At 33.1% G+C, this 15,449-nt stretch overlaps 1 protein-coding gene across 1 annotated transcript in view; it reads right to left on the bottom strand.

Moving 5' to 3' along the window:
• Positions 1-15,449, bottom strand: part of LRP1B (LDL receptor related protein 1B) — a 1,894,461-nt gene that overhangs the window by 957,386 nt on the left and 921,626 nt on the right. The window contains exon 7 of the mRNA XM_073905704.1: positions 9,948-10,110. Coding sequence (XP_073761805.1) covers positions 9,948-10,110 — 163 coding nt within the window. The remainder of the gene's footprint in view (positions 1-9,947; positions 10,111-15,449) is intronic.

Genomic DNA, 15,449 nt, shown 5'->3' with positions numbered 1-15,449 from the left:
TCATAGGAAACAAACTGAGGGTTGCTGGAGGTGAGGGGGGGGATAGGGTAACTGGGTATTGGACATTAAGGAGGGCATGTGATGTAATGAGTACTGGGCATTATATAAGACTGATGAATCACTGACCTCTACCTCTGAAACCAATAATACATTGTATGTTAATTAATTGAATTTAAATTTAAAAATAAAAAGAAATCAAGGGATTTTTAGGCCCTAAAGGATACGGGAACCATAAGATGAAAGAAGCTTCCATCTTTGAATCATCACATGGAGAAAAACTGCCTGATAGCTAAGAACACATGCATTGGACTCTATCTTGAGCAATAAAACAAAAAACAAATAAATGAAATTTCTATTGTGCTATCCACTAAAATTTATATCAGTGAGTGTTACCATAATAAATTCAAAAGTTAGCAGCACAAGTACAGAACTACCTTAATAAAAATTTAAAATACATAACATTGGTTTCATGGTTAAGGCAGCAGCATCACATAATTATTGTTCAGGACTGAAAATTACCAAAGGTTAAATATAGTTAATAAAAATGTCATTTGTAATATCTTGATAAATATATTGGGGAAGAAATGCATTTTGAGCCTGTGGATTTAAAGAAAGAAGTTTAAAAGTATAATAGTAGTGGTTGTATTAGTTACTACATGCTTACTTCAGCAAGTTATTATATATATATATATAAAAAAAAAGAGTATAAGTTGAAATTGGCTGGTTGATAGCAAAGCCTGAAAGGGAATAGACCAAGTGTAAAACTGAGGCCTCCCAGGTTTGGAAAGCAAATTGTTTCCAGGACCTGAATAGTAAGAAAAAATACTGAAAATGTCTTTGAGCAACAAAAGTTAATTAAGACTCCCCAATTAAACAGACAAATTTCACCTTCAAACAAAAGGTGTTTGCTTCCCACTGAAGCATTGTTTTCAGGCCTCAAAGTGACCACCAATAGACTGAAAGAGAAAACCAAGAGTGGGAGGTACAAAGAAATAATTTGAGTTTGATAATTATTTCTAGAATATAACTTAGGATATTGGTATATAAAAGTAATGGGAAGCAAAGAAATAAAAATTCTACTAATTTTCAATGAATTTATAACCACAAAAGTCATGAGCCTAGCTTACACAGTTTTTCATCTCTTCAAACCTTAAAACAACTTGAAAGGAACAAGAAACAATCTTTGAAGTCCACAGGGGGGAGAATATTCCCCATTGCCAATTTTGTATTGGCACACATTGATGTATTGATGTATTGAACACAACAGACTAGAAAGAACCTCCCAGGGGAAGCACAGGTAAAGAACAATGGACAAGGGGAAATGTTATAGGGAAAGAACCAGCATCTAGACAAGAGACTTCCAAACCACCAGGGCAGGAGGTCCTTCCTTGCCCGGCAGGATTTCGTTATTGCTTTATGCCAATGGCTACTGTGTGCCTCCAATCTTCTTTTCTAGCTGATAATTTTGTTTGTCATTCTATCACTGGTCCATCCATTTATATAGGGTATGGAGGGGACAGTCGGTATCTGTCCTTTGGTTCATAGTTTGCTGTATACAAGAAAGCACAAAAGGTCATAATGAAGAGGATTACACATCACATAGAGATCCTCCACTCTGACCTAAATGTAGTACTCTATGTATGGGATTAGATATATAAGTTTGAATATAGATGTTTGGTAGCTAGAAGAGAAGACTGTGACAGAAATGGCAAGTATTTATTGAAAGCTCCCACTTCCATAGTGTGGTGTCATGGGCAAGAAACCGGCTAATCAGGTGTTACAGTTAATAGCTATAGTCCCCAAGCTGTACATGTGTACTTATTTATATTATAACTGGAAGTTTGTGTGTTTTGACCACTTTCTTCTAATTCTCCCTCTTGCCAACTTCTGCCACCGGTAATCACAAGTCTGATCTATTTTTAGGACTCTTTTTATCACTTTTTATCACACATACTGTATGAACTCACATGTAAGTGAGTTCATACAGTATGTTTTTCTTTGTCTGACTTATTCCACTTGTTATAATGTCTTCAAGGTCGATCCATGTTGTCACAAATGGTAGGATTTCCTCTTTGTGTTTTCTTTAACAGTTGAATAATATTCCACTGTGTGTGTGTGTGTGTGTGTGTGCATATATACACATATACGTGTATATCATAAATTCTTTGGATAAAAATGCAATGATACACTGATAGACACTTAGGTTCTTCCCATGTCATGACTATTGTAAATAATGCTACTGTGACCATGGGGGTGCAGATATCTTTTTGAGTTAGTGTTTTCATTGCCTTTGGATATATTCCTAGAAGTGGAATTACTGTATCATATGGCAGTTCTATTTTTAATTTTTGAGTATCCTCCTTATTGTCTTCCATAACGGCTGTATCAATTTACAACCCCACCAGTGCTACACAAGGGTTCCCTTTTCTCCACATCTATGAGAGAATTTGCTATTTCTTGTCTTTTTGATGATGGCCATTCTAACAGGCATGAGGTTATATCTCATTGTGTTGTTAATGTGCATTTCCCTAATAATTAGTGATGTTGAGCATATTTTCATGTACCTGGTTGGCCTTCATATGTCTTCTTTGGAGAAATGTCTATTCATGTCTTTTGCCCATTTTTTAATGGGGTTGATTTTTTTTTCTTTTTCTTTTTTTATTTTTTTGCTATTGAGATGTGTGAGTTCTTATATATTTTGGATATTAGCCCCTTATTAGATACAAAGTTTGCAAATATTTTTTCCCATTCTATAGGTTGTCTTTTCACTTTGTTAACGGTTTCTTTTGCTGTACAGAAGCTTTTTACTTTGATATAGTTTTACTGGTTTATCTATTTATTTATTTAGTTGTTTGTGCTTTAGATGTCATATGCAAAAATTAATTACCAGTACCCATGTCAAGGAGCTTTATTCTTATGTTTTCTCCTAGGAATTTCATGGGGTTCAAGTCTTACACTTACGCTTTTTATTCATTTCAAGTTCATTTTTGTGAGTGGTGTAAAATATGAGTCTAGTTTCCTTCTTTTTACATGTGACTATCCAATTATCCCAGCACAATGTATTGAAGAAACTGACCTCTTTCCATTGAGTATTCTTGTCTTTCTTGTCAAATATTAGTTGACTGTATATGCTTGGGCTTACTTCTGAGTTCTCAATTCTGTTCCATCGTTTTGTCTATTTTAATGCCAGTACCATACTATTTCTACGACTATGATTTATAGCTGATAATCAGGAAGAGCGATGCCTCCTGCCTAAACACAATTTTTACAAGTGCTTAGAAAGACAATTATCTTACTAAAACTGAAAGAAGACCAGATACCCTCAACATTTGACTTTTTCCTTTGCATGATTAAAAAAAAAAAAATCTTGAGTAACACTACTTGACCCTGTAAAACATCCACCTTGACCCTAAGGCCAGACCAATTTCTCCCTAGTCAAACCATTAAGATTCTGGCTCGAGGGAAAATACCAATTTTGGATCAATATCCTGCAAGGCTCTGCAGTCAAGCAGAACAAAACATCACTCAGCATAAAAGCTGTTTTTTTTTCTTCTTATTCTTTTTTCTTTAGTTGAATATGATTATATAACCTACAGTAAAATCCTGAATTTATGTTATATATGAAAGATTGGTAATATACAAGGGAAATGGTATCAAATACTTATTTCATTGTTTTTAATTTTTATCCTTTCCCTTGTGGTGGTGTTTCCAAACCAAGATTTTCTATTTTTTGAAAATAACATTTGTGCCTGACCCATCATATACCTCATAAACTTCAAATAAATTATAGCTTAGTATTTTGTTTGTTATTTAGAATGTATTTTTTTTTTGTAAACTACAGTAACTATATCTTCTGGTTGTAATATTTGATATTTGATGCATAACTCTGTTATACTTCAAGCTCCATAAAAGAATACATCACATCATTATCTTTGATGCCCTCATTACATCTGAGTGATATAGGAAATCCATCCATATATTTTCAAAAGCAGTACCACTGGCTCATATGTACTTCTTGTTTTCACAGAACTCTATGTAAGAAACAATTAGAAATAATTTTGACCTACTTGGAAATATAAAATTATTCTTTTCTAATAATGGCACAGATTCTTCCAGTATGCAAACTATTCTCTGGCAGAGAGTATAAGAGCTTTCATGCCACTTGAGAATCATTTTATAAGTGAAACAATAATTTACTTAATGTTACCCCAGTGCCTTAGAAAATTCACATAGATTCCAAAAGTGTTGGAGAATCTGATAGAATAAAAGCTACCATCAGTTTCTTAAAGTATATCTTTAAAGATAAAAATAGGGATACTAGGACTGCTATCCAGAGTACTCCCACCCCAGCTTCTTCTTTGTATTGTAAAATGTTACTGGAAAAAAAAAATGCCATTTGCCTTAAAAAGAGAAAAGAAAAAATATTCCTCGGTATGAGTTTGAATGGCCTTGGCCAAAAGGAAATGGAAGAGTTATCCTAGAAAAGGAAATAAAGAATTGGAACAAAGTATTTGTCCATATTCCAAACAACTTTAGCTAAGTTAAAAGAGACCCCCTAAGTGCCTGGGAAGAACAAGGGAAGGTCAAAGAATTGCACAGAGGAGAGAAATATCATACAACAGTGGTTGTAGTAGATGACGTTGGTTCTTAATCCATTTTTCTTTTTCCATAGTAGCTTGGTCCCAATTCACTCCCATGTCCTTCTGTCTTTCACATGCCAGTGGTTAAAAAAAAAAAAAAAGGCTTTTGTTGTCCCATTCAGGTAAGCATCTACCCCATTTCTGACCAAGAAGGCATGAAAATATGTCTGTTTATGAGCTCTTCTACACCCAAGGAAAATATAATGCTTTCCTCCCACAGTTTTTTTTTTTCTTTTCTTTTCTTTATTTTGAACTGAGTATCTTGCTTCTACACAGGATCCCTAGACTTCAGTAGCCATTTATGATAACAATAGAATTAGCCTGAAAAGCACACACTAAAGATAATATCACAAAGAGTTAAATGGACACACATCCTTAATAATATTGTTGAGCCATTAAAATAACCAATATAACTGTCTTATATCTAGATTTTTAAGTGAAATAATAAATTCTTTTATAATTTAAGTTATACATAGTATTTTTTTCTATTACTTTATCTATGTGAGTGGACATCATTAATCAGAATGAGAATTCAGAGAAGAAATCTCTTTTATAGGGAGGGGTTGGAGGGATGGGAAGATACTAAATACAATTACTAGAAATAGCACTGTGAACTCAGTAATTTAGAGATAAGCTTAACAAACACTGAAAACTTATCGAGTGAAAACGAGAGAGAGAAGAGTAAAGAGAGCAAATAAAGATGTAAAATGTTTTCCATTATCTTGAGTTATTTGTGTTATTATGAATGATGTGAGCTAAGAAAAGAGTGATAGTTGAATCAATTTGGGGTAAGTTTCCAGTAAAGGCTGTAGTGAACATAAACCACTCCAAATTATTCTTTCATAATTCCAGGATAATCACAATATAATTTGTATCTGAAGCAGACAGTGATTAAAGGTAATGCCATACATGAACCTCTACTTAAGGAGAGGCCTGGAGAGGACTTTGGAGCATTCAAGCCTAGACAAAATGAATTGATGAGAATAATCTGAGTCATATATAAGACAGCTAATATGGATTTATACCCTTCAGTGAGCCTTTGAACCACTAACTTCACTCGAAGTAGTGCAGACCCTAAAACACAAACTTGCATATCCATGTGTTCTTGCCTAATCACATCAGCAACTCCTGAAAGGAATTTGGGATTGAAAAGTGGCAGTGATAACTCTCCTAGAGCACTTAGTAAACTGGCCAATGTAAGTAGATGCCTATTGTTTAGATAATTTTCTATGAATCTAAATGCCATCTAGGTGTGCTGAAGTCACCCAGAGAGGGGAGTAGTAGTATAAATAAGAGATGAGCATGTAGATGTTTAGATTGATTGTGGACAGATAAAAAAATGAAAATAGAGCTAACATCATAATGATACTCACTTGAATTTGTTGTTACAGATAAGAAAACACATTGATAAGACTCGGGGAATAATTAATACAATTTTTTAAGACTAGGGATATAGTCTCTATACTCCATTAATTACCCACTGAGTATAAGAAGTGAGCAAATAACTCCTTGCTACTCTTCACCTGGTGAATTTAGAGGTCCACCCACCTGAATACCACTCCTTTGTGCAGGACCAAGATTGTTTCAAAGATACATGAATAAACCAAAATACACTTTTAGCAGTTAGTTTTGTTTATTTTTCTATCTATCTATCTATCTATCTATCTATCTATCTATCTATCTATCTACCTATCTACCTATTTACCTATCTATTTTTAAAGAAACTTTAAGTTCAATATCTCCAAGAAGAAAATTAGAGCAAGTCAACACATAAACTCAGTAGGATGATATTGAAGTTATCGAAATGTCTCTATTCTTTGAGTTTTCTTCTAATAAAGAGAAATATGCAAAAAGATTTTGAGGGAGACTAAGTTTACATTATTTCAAGAAACATTTTTGTGGATATGTGTAGAGGATAGATCTTCCTCGAAAAGGTAGGACTCACAATTTGTAACCTATCAAAATGTGAATATGAACGTCTGAAGACTAAGGGTACTCATGAATTACATATGAGTATACATCCCTTAAAGATTGATAATTCCATGAGGAGAACAAGAACATATAGTGGCACGTCTTTGTTCAAACTTCTTAATGTTCAAACCCGTAACAACTTCAGAATATCTGAATCATCAAACTAATAGATAGTGGTTAGTTGTGGGGGTGTGTAGTCTATAGATTTAATTTACCATAGTGCAGTCTGAGGAGATTAACAGACAAAGGTCAGAAAAATTCTAATTATGTCTTATTAAAGGTGAATAGTGAGTGCAGGCTCCAATTTGGAAACCTAGGCTGGCTCTGGGAGCCACTTAATAGAATTGAAACACCTGATATCTACCCCAAAGATCTCCTTGTTACAAAACCCCTTTCATGGGCATGAGCAAACCTGCCTCAATTCTGGTTTCCCACATTCACAGATCATCTTAGATTAGAATTTCATAAGTCCACCCTACTGCCTGATAGCTGTTTACTTCAATTCTATCTCTAATTTCTCTTCTATGGTTAGTTTTGCCAGCAGTAGAAATCCAGGTAGGTAATGGGAAAAAGTTTATTAACTATTTAAATACTGTCAATCACTCCTGTGTGCTTTCAACTCCGAGACTTGAGCTTCCTCCTCTGCTTCCTGGCAGTTGGCCTGCTCTTATAGGGAACAAAGACAATGACACCCTTTTCCCTGGTTACATGGGGTCATGAATTTCACAAATAAATCCTACGAACACTCTGCCATTCAGCTCTACAAGTCAAAAGTCCAACCTATACAGAAAAATGGTATACATTATACTTAGAAAATATGCAATTCCTGCTGTTTCTCATGGCAGCGGAGAGTTTCCTTCTCCCTCTGGTTAGCCATCTCACATAACTCTACTGAGTTTGGGTTTTATATATGGTACCATACATCCGCCAAAATACATTTTTTCCAAATTGCCAAACCAACTTCATTATCATCATTAAAAGTATAGCCAACTAAAAGATACTTTTTTCAAAGCAGCTTTTGAAGAGGTAAGGCAAATCTCCCTCCATTTCTCCTGCTATTAAAGTCAAGTTCTAAGAATCATGTCTGACTTTAAATATACCCCAATGTCTTCTGAAGTTACAAGAGAATGAGCCAAAGATACTCTCACTCACTCCATACAATTAAGAAAATGTAGGAGAATTTTCACTGATGACACATGTCTCCTTTGGTAGGTCAGGCAGAGCTGTTCTAGCCTTGACTATTCAAAATACTCTGGAGCAGACCCCAAAGTAGAAGTTAAAGGAAAAACCTAGTGTTCCTATCCTAGATAGTATCATATTAATCCCAGCCAAATTTCTGATAATAAGAGAAAAGTAGAATTTATTTGAAAATGTTCTATTACAAACTGGCTTATATTTATAAAAGAGCAAAGCTCTGCTGTCTCTGATTTCTACGATTCATGATTGAAAAACTGTGTTAGAGACATAGAGCAAACTCAAACAAAAAATTCCAGAGAACGTATTGTGATAAATGATACATGACAAAATTACATTTAAACAGTTACTAGGCCCAAAGGCATCCTGCAGAGAATAAGTGCAAACAATATGGGGGTTTTCTACTCCTAATTCCTTTGATAAACATGACAAAATATGGTTCTTTCATGTAATGACAGAGAGAAAACAGGAAACTTGAGAACATAAAATACGTTGCTATTCGGAAAGGGAGATGGTGTTCACATATATTATATTTCAGATTGACAGTTTTATTTAGAAAGGGTCTCTGGATCTTTGTTTTTAAGAATGGGGAAGGATAAGATGGTAAAATGAGGGGTGAAACACAATAGCTTCACCTCTTAACATTTTTGACAGATAAGACTGTCTAAAGGCTAATTTGAAATTCAGTTAGCACATCCAGGGAAAAACATGCAAGCAAATATATTTCTAAACAGAATTCCAAAAGAATGTTGTTGGCACGTTTGTAAATTTCCAATTCTTTCTTACTACCCTTATCCAACAACCCAAACAAATCAGCTTAAATACAACAGTTTAAATCTTTTACTAATGTCTTTTGAAGCATCGCTGCAGTCAGATTGAGTCAAGTAACCATCTGCTGCAAATACAAATAGAGCTACATTCAAGAATTATATTACACAGCCTTCCTAGCAAAGTTCTTATGTGCAAGCTGTTCTTGTCAAAATCAAAACCATTGTGATGATGCATCTTAATATTCAATCAGACTTTAAGTAAAGAGTGACAAAAGTCCACATATGGATGACAGCTGTTTCTTCAGTAAATATTTTCCCATTTATTGAATGGAGGCTTATGGTGGTTCAGGATATGTTCCATCAGACATTTCAGACTGAACTGCTTGGGGGCGATTAAAACAAAGATAAAATTTCAGTTTTCAAATCTTTGCTACACCTTACCTCTGAAAAAACCACAGCTCCTCAAATTAAAATTGTACATTATGTCATTAATGTGAGAGTATCCTTGCCCACTACTGACTGGAGAAACAAATGAATTTATAAGCCTCTACATCTTTTTTGTCCCTCCCACTCAATAATGCCATAGTATTTGTAAAATTGAAGCATGATTCCTATATTGATTTTCTAATCATATTAACAAACTTTTTGGGAATTTAAACATTTATGACTATATTTTGATAAACTGAGAAATATTTAAAAAAGATTAATGAGCCTATTAGCTAAAAGTTCAGATAAGACATCTTTTTTAACCAACAAAGAGGCTTGCAAAATTAGAAAGTAAAAAAAAAAAAAGAGGGAGAGAAAATGAATTCTGATGAATTCAGTAACTACATAATTATGTAGTATTTGCATATCAGTAGTTAGAGAAAAAAAAGTTGGTTTCAACTAAAAGATGACCTTAATGTTTTAGTAGTGACCGTGAACTTGTATTATGCCCCTTTTATAAATCCCAAATGTGTTGGATATAAGTTTGTCTTTCAAGTCAAAATATTTTGGAAACTTGCTAACTACAAGGTCTACTGCTAAGGAAACTTAAAAGTCTTCTTTCCTTAACCCAAAACTATCCCGAGGCTCTTGTCTGGTGACCCCAAATCAATTCTTAAGAGGGTGACAAGTTGTTTGTATCTCAGGTTAGGCCAGCAATATTAATGTTTTAAGGAATTGGTATTTCCCAGCTTCTGCATGGTAAATTGTAGCCCTTTTTTCCTCCTTGCAATGCAAATGTTGAAATCGACATTTAAAAATACTTTGAACCTATAGTCTTGTATTCCACAGCTCCTATCAGAGACTGATCTATTATATTTTTTTGATCTATAATATTTTTTCATTGGTAACTATCTCAGATCAACACTATAAAAAAAGAACTTCTTACCCTGCTATTGGATCTACTGCTATTGCCTTAGGATTATGAAGCTCCAGGTCAATCAGGGTGACACATACAGACCCATTGTAATTACAAACAAAGATCCGGTCACTGACATGGTCCACGAAATAGAGATTTCTGGTAAGCCAGTCAATTGCCATTTGTTGCACATCTGAAAAACACACATACACAAAATCATTGCATTGCAGGTGCAAATTTAGTATCATAAGCCAAAGAGTACATAAGTCTGCCCAAACCATCACAGAAGACATTTCAAAAGTAAAGGTAGTTTTATAATTAAAAAAAAAACCCTCCAAGGATAATTTTTTGCTATGCCAAAATAAGTGATTTAATTATTCTGTAAAGTAATGACTACCTTTTGATACCTTTCTTTTTGACATATAAGGACTGAGGATGATCTAGGGAAATGGGTAAAAAATTTCTAAATCTTAAAATACACGTATTTACAATAAAATCTTTGTCCTAAATCCCCCATTTATACAAAATAGTTCATTCAACCCAATGGTTCAATGATACAGCTAACTCTTTAGTAGTAAGAGTAAACTTTTTATAAATCTAAGGGTAAACCCATATTTTCAGATCCTCTTCCATTAAAAAAAAAAAAAGGAGGCGTGGAAAAGGCGGAAAAGGAGATCTGTAAGATTTGTTTCCAAAAAATATTCAAAGCAAAAGAAGGGGTGATATGTTTTTCAATGGCACACATAGGCATTATAAAACAGGCCTGCTCAAAGATTAATCCTCTAGAAGAGTGTTTTCAATAGTACTTTCTCTGATGAAGGATATATTCTACATCCATGTTGTCTAATAAAGTAACCATTAGCCAAATGTGTCTAGCGAATACTTAAAACCTAACTAGTGTGACTGGGAAACAAAATCTGTATTGTATTTCATTTTAATGATCTCAGATTTAAATCTAAAAAATGTAGCTAGTGGCTACAGTGGATAGAGCAGCTCTAGGAGAATGTATCTGTGTTTGACTTGAGTACCTTCCATTTGAGACCTATACCACTGTGGAATTTCATGCTAATTTGTAGGTATTTATCTGGTAGAAAAGATAACTTCAAAGGTTATGGTCATACTGCCCTGTGAAGCATTAACCATTTTTATGCTTTCCTACAAATTTTATTTATATATTCTTTCTCTTTAAAATGCCTGCAAATATCCACTAATGCTCTTAGATCTGCCAGGCTGGGCTGGTTCCCTCAATAATTCCATAAATAAATATCTGGTTCATATTTATTCTTGAATTTTATGACAGTCGTGTTTTTATCTATTGGAAATTATACTGATACCTCTTTGTTCAAACTTACTATGGATCTATGGTTCATTCACTAAGCAGTTTCCTTATATAATCTGAACCTAAACATTCTTCCTAATCTGCTTCAAAATACTTCCTTAGTAACCTGCTGCTTCAGTGAATGATATCCCTTCAACAGAAAGACTAACATAGATGCATGTGTCATTATTATCACTCTTAATGGTATATTGTCAAAGCAAGGTACAGAAAATACAAAGTTTGTGGGAATTTCTATCATGCCTTACAAGGACAAGCAGAGAGTGGATATTGCAATTCATTGGAAACACATTTTCAAGCTATCGATTACAGTTTCATTCCTGAATTGCCCAGTCTTTATGGAAACGTAACCATTTAAATGTTCCACAAACTACATGCAGCTTTTTTCAAACAGTTCAGCAACCAGGATTTTTAAAAAGCTGAACTATTTCTCTGTCTCCAGAAATCTGCAAATGCATGCTTTGTTTGTTTTTTATTCTTTTTCCATTATTATATCAACTAGAGCACAAAACCCACTGTTTCAAATGTCATTTTAAATACCCTGGGTTCAAATAAAGTACGTGCCAGAGCCCATTCAATGACCCATCCTTCATCTAGGCATGCAGTTTGTGGAGTCTTTGCAATTGTAATTCCAAACAAAAGAGCTTTTTGACAGCATTCACACCTTTTTTCAACTCTTTATCATTACAGAAAGATTCTCTGCTACTGAAACAATAGTTATTGTTAACAACCATCCAAGTTTGAAGCAACAAGGTCTCACTAAAGAACCTAATAATTAGCCAAACACTTAGTAATTGTGGGTATTGGCTTTGTTTCCTTTTCTTATATTTGAAATTTCTGTCTAATTTTAATGTAATCTTTTATTAAGATTGGAGAATTGAGGCAATTAGACAAAAAGTTCAAGTAAGCAAACCAATAGTTACATAGATAGATAAGTAAATAAATTTAGCTGAAATTATTTATACATTTCAGGAGATAAGTGAATCTTCCAGACAATGGATTCAGTATTTCATTTTAATTTTGCTGAAATATAACCAAGATCATAGGAAATTGTTAAAGATCACTGCATTTTATGACATTATGAAAAAAAACCTTAAATTTTTAGTTAGACCCTTATTACTTTACTGTTACTAGAACAAAAATTTAAACATATTCCTGTTATTATGTTTTCTAGTTGCTTGCTTTTTATTCATTTTTCAATTGAAGTCAACTGGATTTTTCCTTTTTTGTGGGGGGATGGCTTTTATTATGGTTACTCAGAACTTTCTAATTGGCAAATGCAAAGGTTACTATCCTGCTCCTATCTACAAAATATAAACATTGGTAAATTTTTAAATAATAATGAAAAAACAATGAAGTATTTTGAAACCTGTGCAACATCATATAAGTAGCTATTAACAATGTTCTTAAAACACAATATTTGTTAGGTCTAACAACTTAAAGTTGTACCCAGTGAAAATAAAATGAAAAATTCAAGGAAAAAGTTTTTTTTAAAAAAAGACAAATACTTATACTTTATAATTGGATTACAAAAACACTTTATAATAGACTTTTCATCATGATACAAGGCAAGTAATTAATTTCCAGAGTTGGTGAATATGGTACTGAAACATTTTAAATTCACTAAAATGTAATGTATACTAACTATTATGGGCTGAATTGTTTTTCCCCAAAATTCATGTGTTGAAGTCCTAACCTCCATTGCCTTAGAATGTGACTGCATTTGTAGATAAAATCTAAAAGAGATGATTATACCAAGGTCATTAAAGTAAGCCCAAATCTAACCTGACCCATATCCTTATAAATAGAGATTAGGACCTACAAGGAGAGATAGCAGGAATCCCTACACATAGAGGAAAGGCTATTTGCAATCCAAAGAGTGGCCTCAGAGGAATCCAAAAGTTGAAACCTTGATCTGGAACTCCCTATCTTCAGAATTTTGAGAAAATGAATTTCTGTTGTTTAAGCCTGTGGTATTTTGTTATGGTACGCTGGCAAAATTACATACTTACTCAAGTATTGTTTCATAGAGTTGTCCATGCCACAAAATTATTAAGAATAAAAGTCAAAATCTTGTTAAGAAAAGAATATAAAAGAATGTCTACAAGTCCTTTCGATGGCATACTGAACTATTGTCTCATAGACACCTTAAAAAATTAGTTCATTTTCCTGAGTAATATATCTTTGTTTAACTTACAATTTAATAGTTATCAGATCCTAGTCTCTATGAATTTAGATATTAATTTGCACATTTGTAAATTGCAAATAATTTATGTCCAACAGAGATGCAAATTATTTCCATCAGGTAGTAAAGATAACCCTAGTTTTATTGTCCTGTACGACATTAACTAGTTTTATACCTAACTTTACAATCTTAAATTAGCACGTTTTTATTTCATTGATTATAAATACTTCAATCTCTTCTGTACTCCTTTGAACCAGATTTACCATCCTCTGGTTCTCATTAATGAGCTAAGTGACTCCCTCCTTAACACATATTCACTATATATTTGTTTGAATCATGTTTTTAACTTTTTGAAAGTTACACATTGACAAAATTTACTTCTTGATTTCTTTTCAATTTATTTGCATGTAATCTTCAACTAGCCGGAGATGGAAAATGGAAATGTCCACAAGAATGAGAAAGATAACATAAATAGGCAAAACTTGTTTGAAGTTTGAACTATGACAAAGCTAGAAGATAACCTGGAGTATACATCTACTTAAAAATGTAGGCTCAGTTCGAGCTGATTATTTTTACTTCATAGAAATGCTTCATTATTTCAAAGGAGCCCAAAATACAGTCTTTTGCTGTCTACAAGAGACTCACTTCAAACTAAAGATGCACACTGACTGAAAGTTAAGGAATGGGAAAAGATATTCCCATGCAAATGGAAAGAAGAAAGCTGAGGTAGAATGCTTATATTAGGCCAAATAGACTGTAACAACAACAACAAAAAATGGTTGCAACAAGAAACAAAGAAGGGTATTACATAATGATAAAGGGCAAATCCAACAAGAAAGTATAACACTTGTAAATATTTATGCACCCAACATAGGAACATCTAAATATATAAAGCAAATATTAACAGATACAAAGGGAGAAGTTGATAGAAATAAGATAATAGTAGACTTTAATACTCCACTTCCATCAGTGGATGTCCAGACAGAAAATTAATAAGAAAACAATGTCCTTGAACAACACATTAGAACAGATAAACTTAACAGTTTTAACTTTTTTTTTTAGTTATATCTAACTAAAAACAGCAGAATACACATTATTCTCAAGTGTTCATGGGATAGTCTACAGGATAGATCACATAGCAGGCTACACAACAAGTCCCAATAAATTTAAGAAGACTGATCACATTAAGTATCTTTGCTGACCATAATACTATAAAATTAAAAATCAATTATAAGAAGAAAATTAAAAGAAAAAGAAACAAACACAAACATGTGGAGACTAAACAGCATGTTACTAAACAATAAATATGTCAATGAAGAAATTAAAAAAAGAAAAAAATCATACCTGAAAGAAATGAAAATTGAAACACAATTGTCCAAAATCTATGGGACACAGCAAAGGCAGTTCTAAGAGGGAAGTTGACAGAAATACAGTTCCACTTAAAGAAATAGAAAAAAAAAAAAAAAGCCCATCTAGCCTTACACCTAAAGGCACTAGAAATAAAAGAACAAACAAAACCCAAAACCAGTAAAAGGAAGGAAATAATAAAGATTACAGCAGAAGTAAATACAACAGAAACAAAAAAGTTCTCCCCCAAAACCCCAAAACAAAACAAACAAACAAAAACCAACAGGACAAATCAATAAAACCAGGAGCAGCTGGTTCCTTGAAAAGCTCAATAAAATTGATAAACATTTAGCCATGTGACTCATCAAAAAAAAAAGACTCAAACAATTAGAAAATAAAGAGAAATAATAACTGACACCACATAAATACAAAGGATTATAAGAGATTATTATGAAAAATTATTTGCTAACAAATTGGACAACCTAACAAATAAATTCCTAGAAACAGATAACCTCCCAAAACTGAATCAGGATAAAATCAAAAATTTGACAGACCAACTACCAGCAATGAATTTAAATCAGTAATCAAAAAACTCCCAACAACAACAACAACAAAAAAAAGAAAGAAAGAAAGAAAGAAAGAAAGAAAGAAAGAAAGAAAGAAA

The sequence above is a fragment of the Callorhinus ursinus genome, unplaced genomic scaffold (assembly GCF_003265705.2).
Source record: "Callorhinus ursinus isolate GAN/ISIS: 27379988/994484 unplaced genomic scaffold, GSC_fseal_2.0 scaffold2, whole genome shotgun sequence".
In the NCBI taxonomy this organism is placed as follows: Eukaryota; Metazoa; Chordata; class Mammalia; order Carnivora; family Otariidae; genus Callorhinus; species Callorhinus ursinus.
This window is presented reverse-complemented; position numbering and strand designations above follow the sequence as displayed.